General features: G+C 43.8%; 1 protein-coding gene across 1 annotated transcript; it reads left to right on the forward strand.

Moving 5' to 3' along the window:
* The first annotated feature begins 6,540 nt into the window (after positions 1-6,540).
* On the forward strand, positions 6,541-8,949 carry LOC4326487 (butanoate--CoA ligase AAE1). The gene is made up of 2 exons (XM_015779140.3): positions 6,541-7,099; positions 7,226-8,949. Exons 1-2 carry the CDS (start codon positions 6,659-6,661, stop codon positions 8,798-8,800), a joined length of 2,016 nt encoding a protein of 671 aa, XP_015634626.3. The 5' UTR covers positions 6,541-6,658; the 3' UTR covers positions 8,801-8,949.
* Positions 8,950-15,656: the final 6,707 nt, after the last annotated feature.

Consider the following 15,656-nt stretch of genomic DNA (forward strand, 5'->3'; position numbering starts at 1 on the left):
ATTGAATGTTTTATAAAAATAATGATAAAAGAAGTTACATCTCACTATTTCTACTTAAATGTTATAAAATAATAAGAATATATCTCAGATTAAAAATACACTTTGATCGAGTGACATATAAATTCTCATATTGTCACCACTAAATTATGCTTTAAAACCAATTAACCCTGTTGGAGGTACACCACAAAGGGCCTTCGGCCAGATCTACCGAAACCAAGAACTTAGGCGACAGGCTCAAACCGGAGGCAAGCAGCGAAGGTCGAGAATGGAACCATATGGGCGAAAGCCACATGGCGAAAACCGTGGCTCGGAACACGCGGGCTTCGCCAGGCAAAGACCTCGTTAGAAGGCCGCATGGGCGAAGACGGTGAGGTGAAAGCCTTGGCACGAAGGCACAGGCTTCGCCAAGTACCGAACCCCACCGTAAGGAGGCCCAGTGGGCCATTGCGCTTTCGGGGGATTTTGCCAAATAAATTGGCCGAGCTATTTAGCCTAATAGGGGCCCATACATGTAAAGGACACTGTGTGCCCCCAATAATGTCCCTATCATAAGGGTAACCATGTAAATTCCCCTGTAAAACCTAAACCCTAAAGGAGGAACCTGTAATAGGGCTATAAATAGCCCCCTAAGGCCACGTAATAGGGAGATTAAAAAATTTTCACTATGTAATACAATTGTGTTTACTTCCAACTACTATTGAGAGAACCACGCATTTCGACGTGATGCAGTTGTCGGTTCGACAACAAACCCTAAAACCTAATACATTATTAATACACTAAATTATCCACTACTTACGTTTTATGTCTCATTTTTTTTTCTAAATCCATTTAAAAATATTGTAAAAATACGACCACTTCTATCCATTAATGGAATATCACCATTAAAGTTAAACATGAATACTACTCTCATGTGATGACGCTCTCTCTCGTGGCCCGATCTTCTGGTGAGGGGATAACTCTCGCTTTGATCGAGTGCGACGTTTGCGACGTGGCTACCAACCAGAACAAGTCCAGGACGCCGTGCAATCGTTACACCACAAACGATGTCGTACCAACCGTGATACGCGGTTGATGATCCCTGCAATGCAAACGAGAGAACACTACAAGAACAAGATAAGATGCAATCTAAATATTGCGAATAGGTGATTAAGCACAAAGGAATAGTTGCGATTGAAGTAGTAGATCTAATTGACCCGGCAAATCAACACACCAACTATTGGGGGCTCTGAATCAATAGTCGCCGACTAATCGAGCGAGGACTAGAGACAAAGTGAATGGCACTTGGCAAAATTCAACTAAACAAAACCCAATTGTTTTTTTAGGATGTACAAAGCTATTTATAGAGGAAAACAAAGCTAGGGTTAAGTGCTAATTCGTGGAGGTGGAGGGAGACACTTCCGAGATGGGCCTAGTCTATTACAAAGCCTAAGGCTCAAGTTTGGTTTCAGCAACAGCACTGTCTTGTTTTGGCGATTCCCGTTGACTCGAGATGAATTTGGACATGAGACCAGATGCGTTTGAAAGGTAGAGAGATAATCTTTCCATGAAGTCCAAGATTACCCAAATCGGAGTTGGCATGAAGGCGCTAGGTCCGTTTGAAGTCAGTGCTATCTCTGGAGGCCGAACTAGATTCCAAAACTCGTTGGATTTTAATATCTTGTAGATCCTCCATTCACTCGATGTATTCTTTAGCCATGTTTTATATTTCTCGTGCTTGGATGTATGCATATACTTGATGGTCACATCATCATGGGTAAAGTCGATCATAGCCACCAAGACTTCCTTTCTCCATTGCCTTGAAACATGGGTCCCGCATCGATATAGCCATGCTCCTGAAGACCAGCTTGGAGCATAATTTTAATGTACTCTCCCTCCTTCCAAAAGTCTAAGTTATATTTCTTTTTCACTAAGATCAAGGTGTAGTCAACTCATTCATCATGTGACAAAACCAATGAACATGCAAGCAATAAGTATTAAAATGACTTTTTGGTTCCGATAAAAAATTTAATATAGCACATAGTGACTACAAATAGGATTTAGACTTTTGGAAAACCAAAGAATGAAATAGGACTCATGGAGTTTTGCATTGGTAAGTAGAAAGTTGAGTACTATTAGCAATGGTGGTCTCCACTGGGACTGTCTTAACTTAGCCGTATATTCCATACTAAACTTGCGACACCATAATAAACTTTGTTGTCCATGTTTGGTGTCCTTTAGGGAAGAACAAAGAGAAGATGGAGGTGACCAAAGTAGTTTTTAAAAATGTTTTGAGTAGATTTGTGGTGCAGTGTAGACACGATTTGTTTATGTTGTTGATCATTACAACTCATTTTTTTTATTATATAGATAGAATACTCTCTTTTGAATATGACTGAGGTCAATCGTTCGATGGTATTTTTAAAAAATTATATCTAATGAGACATAACACCACGATAATAACCAGAGCATCATGTTATTATTTATATTTTGACAAATATATATAGTCAAATAGTTCTAAAAGTATAAAGCTACTTTGAGAATCTTAATCTCAAATAAATTATAATTTAATCAGACCTACTTGAAAAACACAACTAAATTGTGTTGTTTTTATTTTTTACATATGCAGATTTAAATTAATGTTGTATATTTGTGAAGTGATATTTCCCTCCCTAAAATATGATGTATTTTTTTGAAAAATTATCATACATATGTCAGCCTCATGTGCCATGGTGTATTTAGGACTATAATATAACTTTTATAATTTAATTAAAGAAATACAACATGATCACAAATTGGATATATAATTTCAAAATAATTTAGAAGATTGTTTAAAGAACATTTATTGGGTATTCTATGTTTTTCTTATATATCTTAGTTTAACTATATATATTTATATTATATTTGTGAAGTAGTATGGTTTTTTTCCCTTCCGTGAACAGTTGAAATTTAAATTGCACCTACTACTCGTACGTCGTACGTACGAGACCTGAGAACGGTAGTATCGTTTCTATATTTCGCAATAATAGATCTAACCTAATGGTGTAGAATAACGGGTCCACCAATTTAAGTAAAAATCAATGGTGAGATTAGATAGTACCACATGACGGCTTAGAAACGTTTATAGGAGTGCCACATGGCGGTTTAAGACGGTTTAAGAGTGTTTGTAGGAAGTTTAATATACTTTTAGTATATAATAGATAAATAGATAGCTAAATGGTATGTTTTGTACGAAAATTTTCTATATAAACGCTACTATGAAATATTGAATAAATATATTTTTAAGTTTATAATAACTAAAACTTAATTAATCATGCACTTATAGCATTTTTTGTTTAAACGTGTAATGAGTTCTCATTTTCATCAGTTGCAGACACCATGTTAGTAAATCAGCCAATTTATATATTCAAACTAAAAATCAATTTCTTTATAAAATTTATCTGAATTCCACCATTTTTTTTGTTAACCGTGAATTATCTACCTGTTAGCAACAATTGTCGACTTTTCACATTTTGAAACCCCGGTTAAGGTATATTCATGTCACACGAAGAGACATTTCATTATAATTATATTTAAGCTTATTACATATTACTCCCAAAGGTCATAAATATTTGATATTTAGAGTAAAATTCAGCCAAACTATTAAAAGTTTGATCACCAATAACATCTCACCCTTAATTTGGAAAAAAAAAAGCTATATGTAGATTTATCCTGAAAAGGTACTGTCATATATAATATTATATGTACTTAATAGATTTTGTACACTAATCTTCAAGTTTTAAAACTTTCAAATCTTGTCTTGAACATAAAAATGTTTATGAATAGAGGGAATATGTTGATTTTTTTTGCCCATCTGAAACAAAATGTATTTTTTTTCCATACGGTCAAATTAGATTTTTGCAGGAGGCTGGGCAACCCGCACGCACCTAGGGGGCTACAAAAATCGTTATTTCTGTGTTCGTGACGCACCTGTACATGAAAATCAGATTTTTGCGTATGGGTGCTTATGTCATCCACATGCAAAAATAAAAGTCTGAAAACAATAAAATCTCAAAAATTCAAAAGTTGAAACCCTAGCTCCCTGATTTATTCCCAAACCCTAGCCCGCTGCTGCCAGATGTTGTCACCGCCGGAGTCATCCCAAACCCTAATTCACCGCCCACCACCAGATCCACGTGGGGGAGGGCGGCGGCTACCAGATCAGTGCAGGGGAGGATGCAGCCGACGGATCCGCGCGGGGCCGCTCCTGCACTGGCCTCCCGCTTGAGCCCACCGCCAGATCCATGTGAGGGAGGGTGAGGGCCGTTGCTGTCGCCCTTGCCCTCGCCCACCGCTGACGTTGCCGCTGGTGCCTGCCGTCGGGAGGGATTCGAGGGAAGAGGAGGAGTCATCCGGAGTAAGGAGGAGTAGGGGAGAGGAGGAGTTAGACAGAGGGAGGAGTGGAGAATAAAAAATGGGTGATTTTTCCATGCATATCACTTAACATGTTCGCATGCGAAAATATCTGATTTGTTAAAAGACCCGCTTGCAAAAATTGTTTTTTACATGCGAGCCTGCGATATGCGAAAATGGAGGTTGATTTTTGTAGACGTGAACACTTATGGCCCACCTGCCTGCAACCTATTGGGGTGTTTGGCCAGAAAAAAAATCATTTGTTTAATAATGACAACATTTGTTATTTTAAATCATTCATTCATAAATAAAATGGAGATACTATTATGCTATTATTATGCTATTTGAATAAGGTAGACATCAACCCCGTGAGTTACATATATTGTTGTTCGCTAATCCAAACTATAACGATTTATATGATTCAAATTTTGTGTCACAATATAAGCATTCTTACGCTAATTCCCATCACTGTTTCAATGGGTCCAAAGCCAATCACATGCTAGGAAAAAGATCTAAGCAATTCAAAATTACAACTTCCAACTGAAATAACTAAACAACCAAACCTTAGTATTTGCTTAATAATCTAAAAATCTTTATATTTAAAAACGAAGGGAGTATGTTATAAATATGCTAGATGTATTGGTTATTTTTAAAATGTACTGGCTTGGATTTAAGAGCATTTCACATAAATTAGAACTTCTTAACCAATAATATCAAATTTTTTTAATATACTAACAATATACTAAGTTGAGAGTTTTATGATTTTTATGCAACAACTTCATGTTTATTATGTCCAAGGTTTTGAAAAAAAAAATCTAATTGCATGTCTTGTTTAATACTCCCTCCGTTCTATTTTAAGTGCAGCCATGAGTTTCCGTGCCTAACTTTGAACGTCCGTCTTATTTGAAAATTTTTTGAAAAAAATTAAAAACGTAAGTCACGCATAAAGTAATATTCATGTTTTGTCATCTCATAACAACAAAATACTACTACCTCCGTCCCAAAATAAGTGCAGTTTTGCACTATTCATCTTCAACGTTTGACCGTTCGTCTTATTTGAAAATTTTTTATGATTATTATTTTTATTGTTATTATATGATAAAACATGAATAGTGCTTTATGTGTGACTAATTTTTTTAAAATTTTTCAAATAAGACGGACGGTCAAACGTTGGACATGGATTTCGACGACTGCACTTATTTTGGAACGGTGGTAGTAATTAATTTTTTTTTTTCAAATAAGACGAACGATTAAAGTTGGACGTAAAAACTCATGGTTACATTTAAAATGAGACGGAGGGAGTATGAACTTTCAATATGATATACGGTTATAATAAAAGTATAGTACATATCAACGGTAACATGACATTTAAAATATCCCATAATTTATATAGGGAGAGAGATTCTAGAAGAACTTTTCTAAACAAACTTTTCTAAGGGGGACATGCCTGAATGCACTGATTCTCTTTTTTGTTTTATGTCCCCTCGGCAGAGTGGTGGATGGATTTGACGGGACAGAGCTGCACAAGGTTTCTTTTATTGTTTGCTTATCTATTTATCGGTTGCAATTAAAATTTGAATTTTGAAGATAATTTTAGTGCTGATTTTAAAATTTTTATACCGTAGTTTATTTTTCAATATTATTTTTTAAACATTTATTGATACAAATGAAAGTAGTTTTCCTCATAAACTTTTTTTTAATTATTTTGATTATTTTATCATGACTTATCGGTTGTAGGCGTAGCTCAGTGCTTATGTCAGCAGGGTCTGAATAGGACGGGCGCTAGTGTCGGATCTCGGATGAGAAGATCCACGGTCAAGCTGGATGACCATTCACAGGGTGAGCTATGTGCGAAACTGATGACACTTCACCAACTTTATTACCAGTAGTTTTATATGATATGATACCTGAAATCTGGCTTCCAATGCTGTCATGTAACCTAAGATGGATAATAAAGCTATACTACTAGTAACCCCTCGGCTCCTAAGTGCAGTTATAAATTTCCGTATCCAACGTTTTATGGTCTGTTTTATTTAAAAAATTTTATAATTACTATTTATATTATTATTAGATGATAAAATATAAATAATACTTTATATGTAACTTATTTATTTTATTTATTTTATAAATTTTTGAAATAAGACAGATCAAACGCCATACATGTCAACTGTAACCGTATTTAAGATAGGAGTGAGGGAGTAGTTTACAAGTATCGAAATTGGAATCTAATTCTAACCCTCATTGTGCCGGTGCTGTGCTAGTGTGCTTTGGCGGGCGGCCGCGCCGCTGAATGAATCAGAAAACTAACCAACGCGGCCCAATGATTCTGCGCACTCTGCGGCTTGCATTCCAACCTCCCCCCACCCACCACCTCACTACCCTAGCCTGCAGCGGCTGCCGCGCTATAAATAGGCAGCCATGCACAGACTCCATGGCTGCCTCTCTCGAGCTCCAGACTCCAGTAGCAGCAGCAGCAGCTCTCCTCCTCTCCACTGCTAGTTCGACGATATCGATGGAGGGCACGGTGCTCTGCTCCGCCAACCACGCGCCGCTCACGCCCATCAGCTTCCTCGAGCGCACCGCGCTCGTGTACCCCGACCGTCTCGCTATTGTCGCCTCGGATGGCAGCGCCGGCGTGGCCGTGTCGCGCACCTGGCGGGACACTCGGGCCCGCTGCCTCCGCCTCGCCGCCGCCCTCACCGGCCTCCTCGGCGTCCAGCGCCACGACGTGGTACGTATGAACAGGCGCCACGCCACTGTAACAGTAACATTAATTTCACCCCTCAAAATCGCTGTGAATTCGCATGCCAAATGCTGTAATTTAATCGCGGTGATTCACATTTTGGTTCATGCGCAGGTTGCGGTGTTCGCGCAGAACATTCCTGCTGTTTGCGAGCTCCACTTCGGCGTCCCCATGGCCGGCGCCGTCATCTGCACGCTCAACTCGCGCCTCGACGCCGCCATGGCGGCCGTCCTGCTGCGCCACTCCGAGGCCAAGGTCGTCTTCGTCGACCGCGCTCTGCTCGGCGTCGCCCAGAAAGCCCTCGTGCTCGTCGCCGAAGCCGGAGCCAGGCGTCCCGTCTTGGTTCTCATCAGCGAGCTCCTCGACGAAAACGAACGATCACCTCCTGATGCCAAGATCAAGGTCACCCGAGTCGATTACGAGTACGAGCACCTCCTGAGCGCCGCCGCCGCCGGATCGTCGCCGGACTTCGCGATCCGGTGGCCGGCCGACGAGAACGAGCCGATCGCCCTGAACTACACCTCCGGGACGACGTCGAGGCCCAAGGGCGTGATCTACAGCCACCGCGGCGCGTACCTGAGCAGCCTCGCCGCCGTGATCGTGAACGCCATGGCGGAGACGCCGGTGTACCTGTGGACCGTGCCGATGTTCCACTGCAACGGGTGGTGCCAGGTGTGGGGCGTGGCGGCGCAGGGCGGCACGAACGTGTGCGTCCGCAGGGTGACCGCGGCGGCCATCTTCGACAGCGTGGCGCGGCACGGCGTGACGCACATGGGCGGCGCGCCGACGGTGCTGAGCATGATCGTGAACGCGACGGCGGACGAGCGGCGGCGGCAGCCGGGCGGGAGGAGGAGGAGGGTGACGGTGATGACCGGCGGCGCGCCGCCGCCGCCGCAGGTGCTGTTCCGGATGGAGGAGCAGGGGTTCCTGGTGATCCACTCGTACGGGCTGACGGAGACGTACGGGCCGGCGACGGTGTGCACGTGGAAGCCGGAGTGGGACGCGCTGACGGCGGAGGAGCGCGCCCGGATCAAGTCGCGGCAGGGGCTCCACCACGTCGGGCTGGAGGCGGCGGACGTGAAGGACCCGGCGACGATGCGGAGCGTGCCGGCGGACGGGCGGACGGTCGGGGAGGTGATGCTCCGGGGGAACACGGTGATGAGCGGGTACTACAAGGACGGCGGCGCGACGGCGGAGGCGCTCGCCGGCGGGTGGCTCCGGTCGGGCGACCTGGCGGTGCGGGAGGAGGACGGGTACATCAAGATCCTGGACCGGTCCAAGGACATCATCATCTCCGGCGGGGAGAACATCAGCACGGTCGAGGTGGAGGCGGCGCTGTTCGGGCACCCGGCGGTGGAGGAGGCGGCGGTGGTGGGGCGGCCGGACGAGTACTGGGGCGAGACGCCGTGCGCGTTCGTGAAGCTGAGAGGAGGAGGAGGAGGAGGAGGAGGCGGCGCGGCGGTGGAGGAGGAGCTGATGGCGTTCTGCCGCGCGCGGCTGCCGCGATACATGGCGCCGCGGACGGTGGTGGTGGTGGAGGAGGAGCTTCCGAAGACGGCGACGGGGAAGGTGCAGAAGGTGGCGCTGCGGGAGCGGGCCAAGGCCATGGGCAGCCTCCCCGCCGCCGCCTCTTCCTCCTCCAGGCGCGCACCCACAGGGACAGCTGGGTCTGGGAGAAGCAAGCTCTGAACCGAGTTTCTCAATCGTAACTGCTGCTGCGAGAATGCGACTACGATGTTGCAACCAGTTAACGCAATATTGGCAGTCGATTCTAATCAGGGTGGATGTACATCCATTTATTACATGACAAATAAATAATTATGAAAAAATTTGTCATATATTATTGACAAGATCACCTCTACAAACTACTTGTAGTTTAAATTTGATTTCTACATGTTATATCAAATTCAACTGTGAATATACGTATGTGAATATACGTATAATAATTAGAGTTAAATTTGTTATTTTTGTTAAAAAATTGTAGAGTTGAATTTATACCTGCACGTTGTTAGAGTGACATATTACATATTAAACCACCTATCTTTACTAGTTGATTCAGTTTAGGCTAGTTCTTCTACCTTCTGCTCTGTTCTCTACCTCCAAGGTCCTATCTGTCTCTTCTCGTTTCACCGAAGACAACGAGTGGTGACCACATCACGAACTGCGCCGCTGTGGCCAACTCCTATTTGAGGGGTTGCTGCCATTGAGGTGAACACATTACTGCATCGCCCCCAATCAGTCCATGGTCTGATCCTCGTAGGGGATGATGCAGGACAAGCCCAACCACGATGAGAGCCATCTTGTGGCTGTTGCACAAATCGGACGCTGCCACCCAAATCCATCGCAATGATGGTTTCCTTGCAATGGAGGTGCTCCAGCAACATCACATATTCACATCTAAATTCATGTCGTGGTAGTTGAGCTCGAGCTTTACCTCCACTTGGCAATGGGGAATTTCTTCTGCCCTTATCTTCTTTATTTCTGTCAAGTGCAACCAAGGTCCTTAGGCCATTTTTCAATCACATGGCATTGATGCTGGTGCTGGCGGAGTTCCAGCGCAAGCACGGCACTGGCAGGTGGCTGCTCAACCTGCTCACTTGTAGTGGTGGTTCTTGTTGGAATTAATGGATGGGCCTTAGTCCACTCGAAGATTAATTCTTTGGAAAATTACAAAAGCCCACCTCATGGGATAACATGCATGTGGAGTTTAGTACCACCTTGCTTATTCTAGGAGAGGGGGACCTTCTTAAAAGGGAGGATGCCCTCCTAGCCACTTGAAACATGTGTGGTGGAGAGAAGAGGGGGAACACGCGCGTGCTCGCTCGCCTCGCCTAGCAGGGCAGGCGGCGCGCGTGCACGACGTTACGCGTCAAATTCGGTTACGCGCAGTGGAGATCGTGCAGGCGCCCTGATCAAGCGACCCTTCTTTATATAAACCGACCCGCCGTCTTCACGCAACACACGCGAAATCAATCTAGGGTTTGCCTCCTACTCTGTGCTGCGCCGTCGCTCGTAGATTACTCCATCCCGCTCACCGGCGTGCATCGGCGATCGGGAGAGCAGGTCTCCGGAACCTCTGCCTTCGACGTCCCTGCACGCCGGCGATCGGGAGAGCAGGTCTCCGGAACCTCTGCCTTCGACGTCCTGCACAGCCGGTCTTTCTACCACCTCGGTACATGTTTAATATGTTGCGCATATTTGATCTGTTCATGTTTTACTGCTTAGTTTACATGTGTAGATCTAATGATGCGTTAATGCTAGTATACATCTGCAATGCCATGATTTATTTATGAAATATATTAAATCATTATATGCTTATAATCTCAACAATCCAAAAACCTTATTATAGGCACTGTGATTTTACTATGGCTGGTTTTGCCGATGCACTGAGGCCGGATAAATTCACCGGTGTGCACTTTAAGAGATGGCAGATCAGGGTCACTCTGTGGCTGACAGCTATGAAATGTTTCTGGGTGAGTACTGGCAAACCTGAAGGAGTTCTTACTACTGAACAGCAGAAGCAATTCGAGGAAGTCACTACTCTCTTTGTGGGATGCATTCTTATCGTTCTTGGCGATCGTCTGGTCGAGGTGTATATGCATATGACCGACGCTAAGGAGTTGTGGGATGCACTGAATACTAAATTCGGTGCTACTGATGCTAGCAATGATCTGTATATCATGGAGCAGTTTCACGACTACAAGATGGCTGACAACCGTTCTGTAGTCGAACAGGCTCATAAGATACAAACCATGGCTAAGGAATTCGAACTCCTTAAGTGTGTCTTACCCGACAAATTTGTGGCCGGGTGCATTATTGCGAAACTTCCTCCATCTTGGAGAAGTTTCGGTACTGCACTCAAACACAATTTGAGTCTATGAACCATATTTATGGCAGTGTGGATGATGAGGCTAATGTCTGGCACTCACGTTTATGTCATATTAATTTTGGCTTGATGTCTCGACTTTCCAGCATGTGTTTAATTCCTAAGTTTTCCATTGTCAAAGGTTCTAAGTGCCATAGTTGTGTGCAATCAAAGCAACCTTGCAAGCCTTACAAGGCTGCTGAGGAGAGAAACTTGGCACCTCTAGAACTCTTACATTCAGATCTTTGTGAAATGAATTAGGTGTTGACGAAGGGTGGAAAACGATATTTCATGACGTTGATTGATGATGCTACTAGATTTTGCTATGTGTACTTGTTGAAAATGAAAGACGAGGCTCTAGACTATTTTAAAATTTATAAGGCAGAAGTTGAAAATCAACTTGATAGAAAGATAAAAAGACTTAGGTCTGATCGTGGTGGAGAGTTTTTCTCAAACGAGTTTGACTTATTCTGTGAGGAACATGACATTATACATGAGAGGACGCCTCCCTATTCTCCTGAGTCTAATGGGATTGCTGAAAGGGAGAACCGCACACTGACTGACTTGGTGAATGCCATGTTGGACACACTTGGTGAATGCCATGTTGGACACCGCGGGACTACCTAAGGCATGGTGGGGAGAGGCATTGCTGACCTCGAATCATGTGTTAAACAGAGTTCCTAACAGAAATAAGGACAAAACACCATATGAAATATGGATTGGGAGAAAACCATCACTTTCTTTCTTGCGCACATGGGGGTGCTTGGCGAAAGTCAATGTACCAATAACGAAGAAGCGCAAACTTGGACCTAAGACTGTGGACTGTGTCTTTCTGGGATATGCTCACCACAGCATTGCCTATAGATTTTTAATAGTTAAATCTGAGGTACCTGACATGCATGTTGGTACAATTATGGAGTCTCGTGATGCTACCTTTTTCCCAACGAAGGATACACATAGTAGTTCTAGTCAACCTTCTGAAATAATTGCCAATTCAATCACACCACCAGAACAAACTGAACATACACATGAACATGTCACTAAGGAGGATGACAGTGAAGCTCCTCGAAGGAGTAAAAGACAAAGGACGGCTAAGTCCTTTGGTGATGATTTCACTGTGTACCTCGTGGACGACACTCCTAAGTCAATTTCAGAAGCATATGCATCTCCTGATGCAGACTACTGGAAGGAGGCTGTCCGTAGTGAAATGGATTCCATTATCGCTAACGGGACTTGGGAAGTGATAAAGCGACCCTATGGATGTAAACCTGTGGGGTGCAAGTGGGTGTTCAAGAAGAAGTTTAGGCCTGATGGTACTATTAAAAAGTACAAGGCTCGACTTGTTGCTAAGGGCTATACTCAGAAAGAAGGCGAAGATTTCTTTGACGCTTACTCACCTGTTGCTAGATTGACCACAATTCGTGTGCTACTTTCCCTAGCAGCCTCACATGGTCTTCTCGTTCATCAAATGGACGTTAAAAACAGCTTTTCTTAATGGAGAGCTGGATGAGGAGATCTATATGGATCAACCTGATGGGTTTGTAGATGAAGGTCAAGAAGGCAAAGTGTGCAAATTGTTGAAGTCTTTGTATGGTCTGAAACAAGCTCCTAAGCAATGGCATGAGAAATTTGATAGAACATTGACATCTGCAGGCTTCGCAGTCAATGAGGCAGATAAATGTGTATACTATCGCCATGGTGGGGGTGAGGGAGTTATTCTGTGCTTGTATGTTGATGACATACTGATATTTGGGACAAATCTTGAGGTAATAAATGAGGTTAAATTATTCTTGTCTCAAAAATTTGATATGAAGGATTTGGGAGTAGCTGATGTTATCCTAAACATCAAGCTAATTAGAGGTGAGAATGTGATTACACTCTTGCAGTCCCATTATGTGGAGAAGATCTCGAATCGCTTTGGCTACATTGATAGTAAGCCTTCTCCAACACCTTATGATCCTAGCTTGTTGCTTCGCAAGAACAAGAGAATTGCTAGGAATCAACTGGAATACTACCAAATCATTGGCTCGCTGATGTACCTGGCTAGTGCAACTAGGCCTGATATCTCCTTTGCTGTGAGCAAGTTGAGCCGGTTTACCTCTAATCCAGGAGATGATCACTGGCGTGCGCTTGAGCGAGTAATGCGCTATCTGAAAGGTACTATGGAATTGGGGCTTCACTATTCTAGGTACCCTGCGGTACTGGAATGATATAGTGATTCTAACTGGATCTCTGATGTGGATGAGATCAAAGCCACTAGTGAATATGTCTTCACACTAGGTGGTGGTGCTGTTTCGTGGAGATCTTGCAAACAGACCATTTTGACGAGGTCAACCATGGAAGCGGAGTTGACGGCACTGGATACTGCTACTGTTGAGGCAGAATGGCTGCGTGATCTATTAATGGATCTGCCTATTGTTGAAAAACCGGTGCCGGCTATCCTTATGAACTGTGACAATCAAACGGTAATTGTCAAAGTGAATAGTTCTAAGGATAATATGAAATCGTCTAGACATGTGAAAAGACGATTGAAGTCTGTCAGGAAATTGAGAAACTCCGGAGTTATAACGTTGGATTACATCCAAACAACTAGAAACCTGGCAGATCCCTTCACGAAGGGACTATCACGAAATGTGATAGACAATACATCGAAGGAGATGGGTTTGAGACCCATGTGAGTTATACTATGGTGGTAACCCAGTCTATGTGATCGGAGATCCCGTAAATTAGATCCTGGGAAGAACAAACCATTAGTAAACTAGAGGAGAGTACCAATATATACCCTCTCTAAGTGAAGATGCATGTACTCTCGTGAGCTGCAAGGCAGGTTGGCTATACCTTAATGAGTTCTGTTGGCTTTAATTAGCGAAGATGCTGTCCTGCAGAGCATTCTTGAAAGAACTCACCTTTGTGAGCTTGACTGTTGGTCGCAGTCTATGAAGATTTTGGGTGAATCTTCTAGGAAGCTTACTAAAGACCTAGGAGTATGACTTATACGCTCCACCCGAGGGGTAGTGTACAGACGATCTAGTACCAGATAAGACTTTGAGTGAAACTTGCTTGCACAAGACTTGCAATTCAAGGCGTAGTCCATTGTTCAAGTTGTGAGTAAGTGTAGCTTGGAGTTCTAGATGGATGTTCAACCTTAATCGGTCTCCATCGAACCGCTGGTATATAAACAGTACATTGGTAAAGGCAAATCTCAGTGGGATTTTGACATTTGGTGGGGGATTGTTGGAATTAATGGATGGGCCTTAGCCCACTCGAAGATTAATTCTTTAGAAAATCACAAAAGCCCACCTCATGGGATGGCATGCATGTGGAGTTTAGTACCACCTTGCTTATTCTAGGAAAGGGGACCTCCTTAAAAGGGAGGATGTCTTCCTAGCCACTTGAAGCATGTGTGGTGGAGAGAAGAGGGGGAACACACGCGCGCGCTCGCTCGCCTCGCCTGGCCTGGCAGGGCAGGCGGCGCGCGTGCACGACGTATACGTCGAATGGTCCGCCAAAATTGATTCCTCACCTTGCGCAGATGCAGCCTCCTTTTGCAGTTTTGTTTTGCTGCAAATTCGGATTCGTTTCTGTTTTGGAAACGTTCCGAAAAATCCGGTGCGTGAAAACGGCTTGGAGTCTGGATAAGTTACGCGTGACTTATCCGGTTTGGTTACGCATAGTGGAGATCGTGCGGGCGCCCTGATCAAGCGACCCTTCTCTATATAAACCGACCTGCCGTCTTCACGCAACACACGCGAAATCAATCTAGGGTTTGCCTCCTACTCTGTGCTGCGCTGTCGCTCGTAGATTACTACATCCCGCTCGCCGGCGTGCACCGGCGATCGGGAGACCAGGTCTCCGGAACATCTGCCTTCGACTTCCTGCACCAGGAGAAGGCAGCAATAAGGTTTTTGGGAAGCGTTTAGCGCGACTGCTCCCTATTCGTCCGTGACGGCTCGTCATCCTCTTCGCTCGCATGCTGTGCGCCTTCGTTGACGCCTGCAATCGCGAAAAGTTCCTGCCGAGCAGCCGGTCTTTCTATCACCTCGGTACGTGTTTAATATGTTGCGTATATTTGATCTGTTTATGTTTTACAGCTTAGTTTACATGTATAGTTTACATGTGTAGATCTAATGATGCGTTAATGCTAGTATACATCTGTAATGCCATGATTTATTTATGGAATATATTAAATCATTATATACCTATAATCTCAACAGTTCTTCCTGCCCATGAGTAAAGAGAGAAAGAGAGGAGAGAGGGGGAGCTAGAGGTAGAAGAAATAGTCCAAACTTAAACGACCAGTAAAGACGATACGTGGTCTAAGGTGAAAAAGTTTGTTTACCCTTAATCCAAATTGCAACAATGGCAAAAAAGAGTGACCCAAGATTCAATTTACTCTTAAATATATATTCCTCTACAGAACTCCTATGCCACCCTATATATGTCATCAATATTAGAAAATGGAAATTTAGATGGGCTTATTGTAGTCCACTGATCTGGTAAAAATATTGAAGTGCGTTTCTGAGTTCGTTGTCTATTACGCTTTATTGGTTCATGGATTATTATTTTTGCACTTCCTAGAAAAAGTTGGTAAACTGGTGTATCCTATTTTTTGCGATATGGCCATAAGGGAGAAATATAATTAACTTGTTTTAAACTAAAACATTTTACATTCGAAAACAG

Source organism: Oryza sativa, chromosome 1 (genome assembly GCF_034140825.1).
Source record: "Oryza sativa Japonica Group chromosome 1, ASM3414082v1".
Classification (NCBI taxonomy): domain Eukaryota; kingdom Viridiplantae; phylum Streptophyta; class Magnoliopsida; order Poales; family Poaceae; genus Oryza; species Oryza sativa.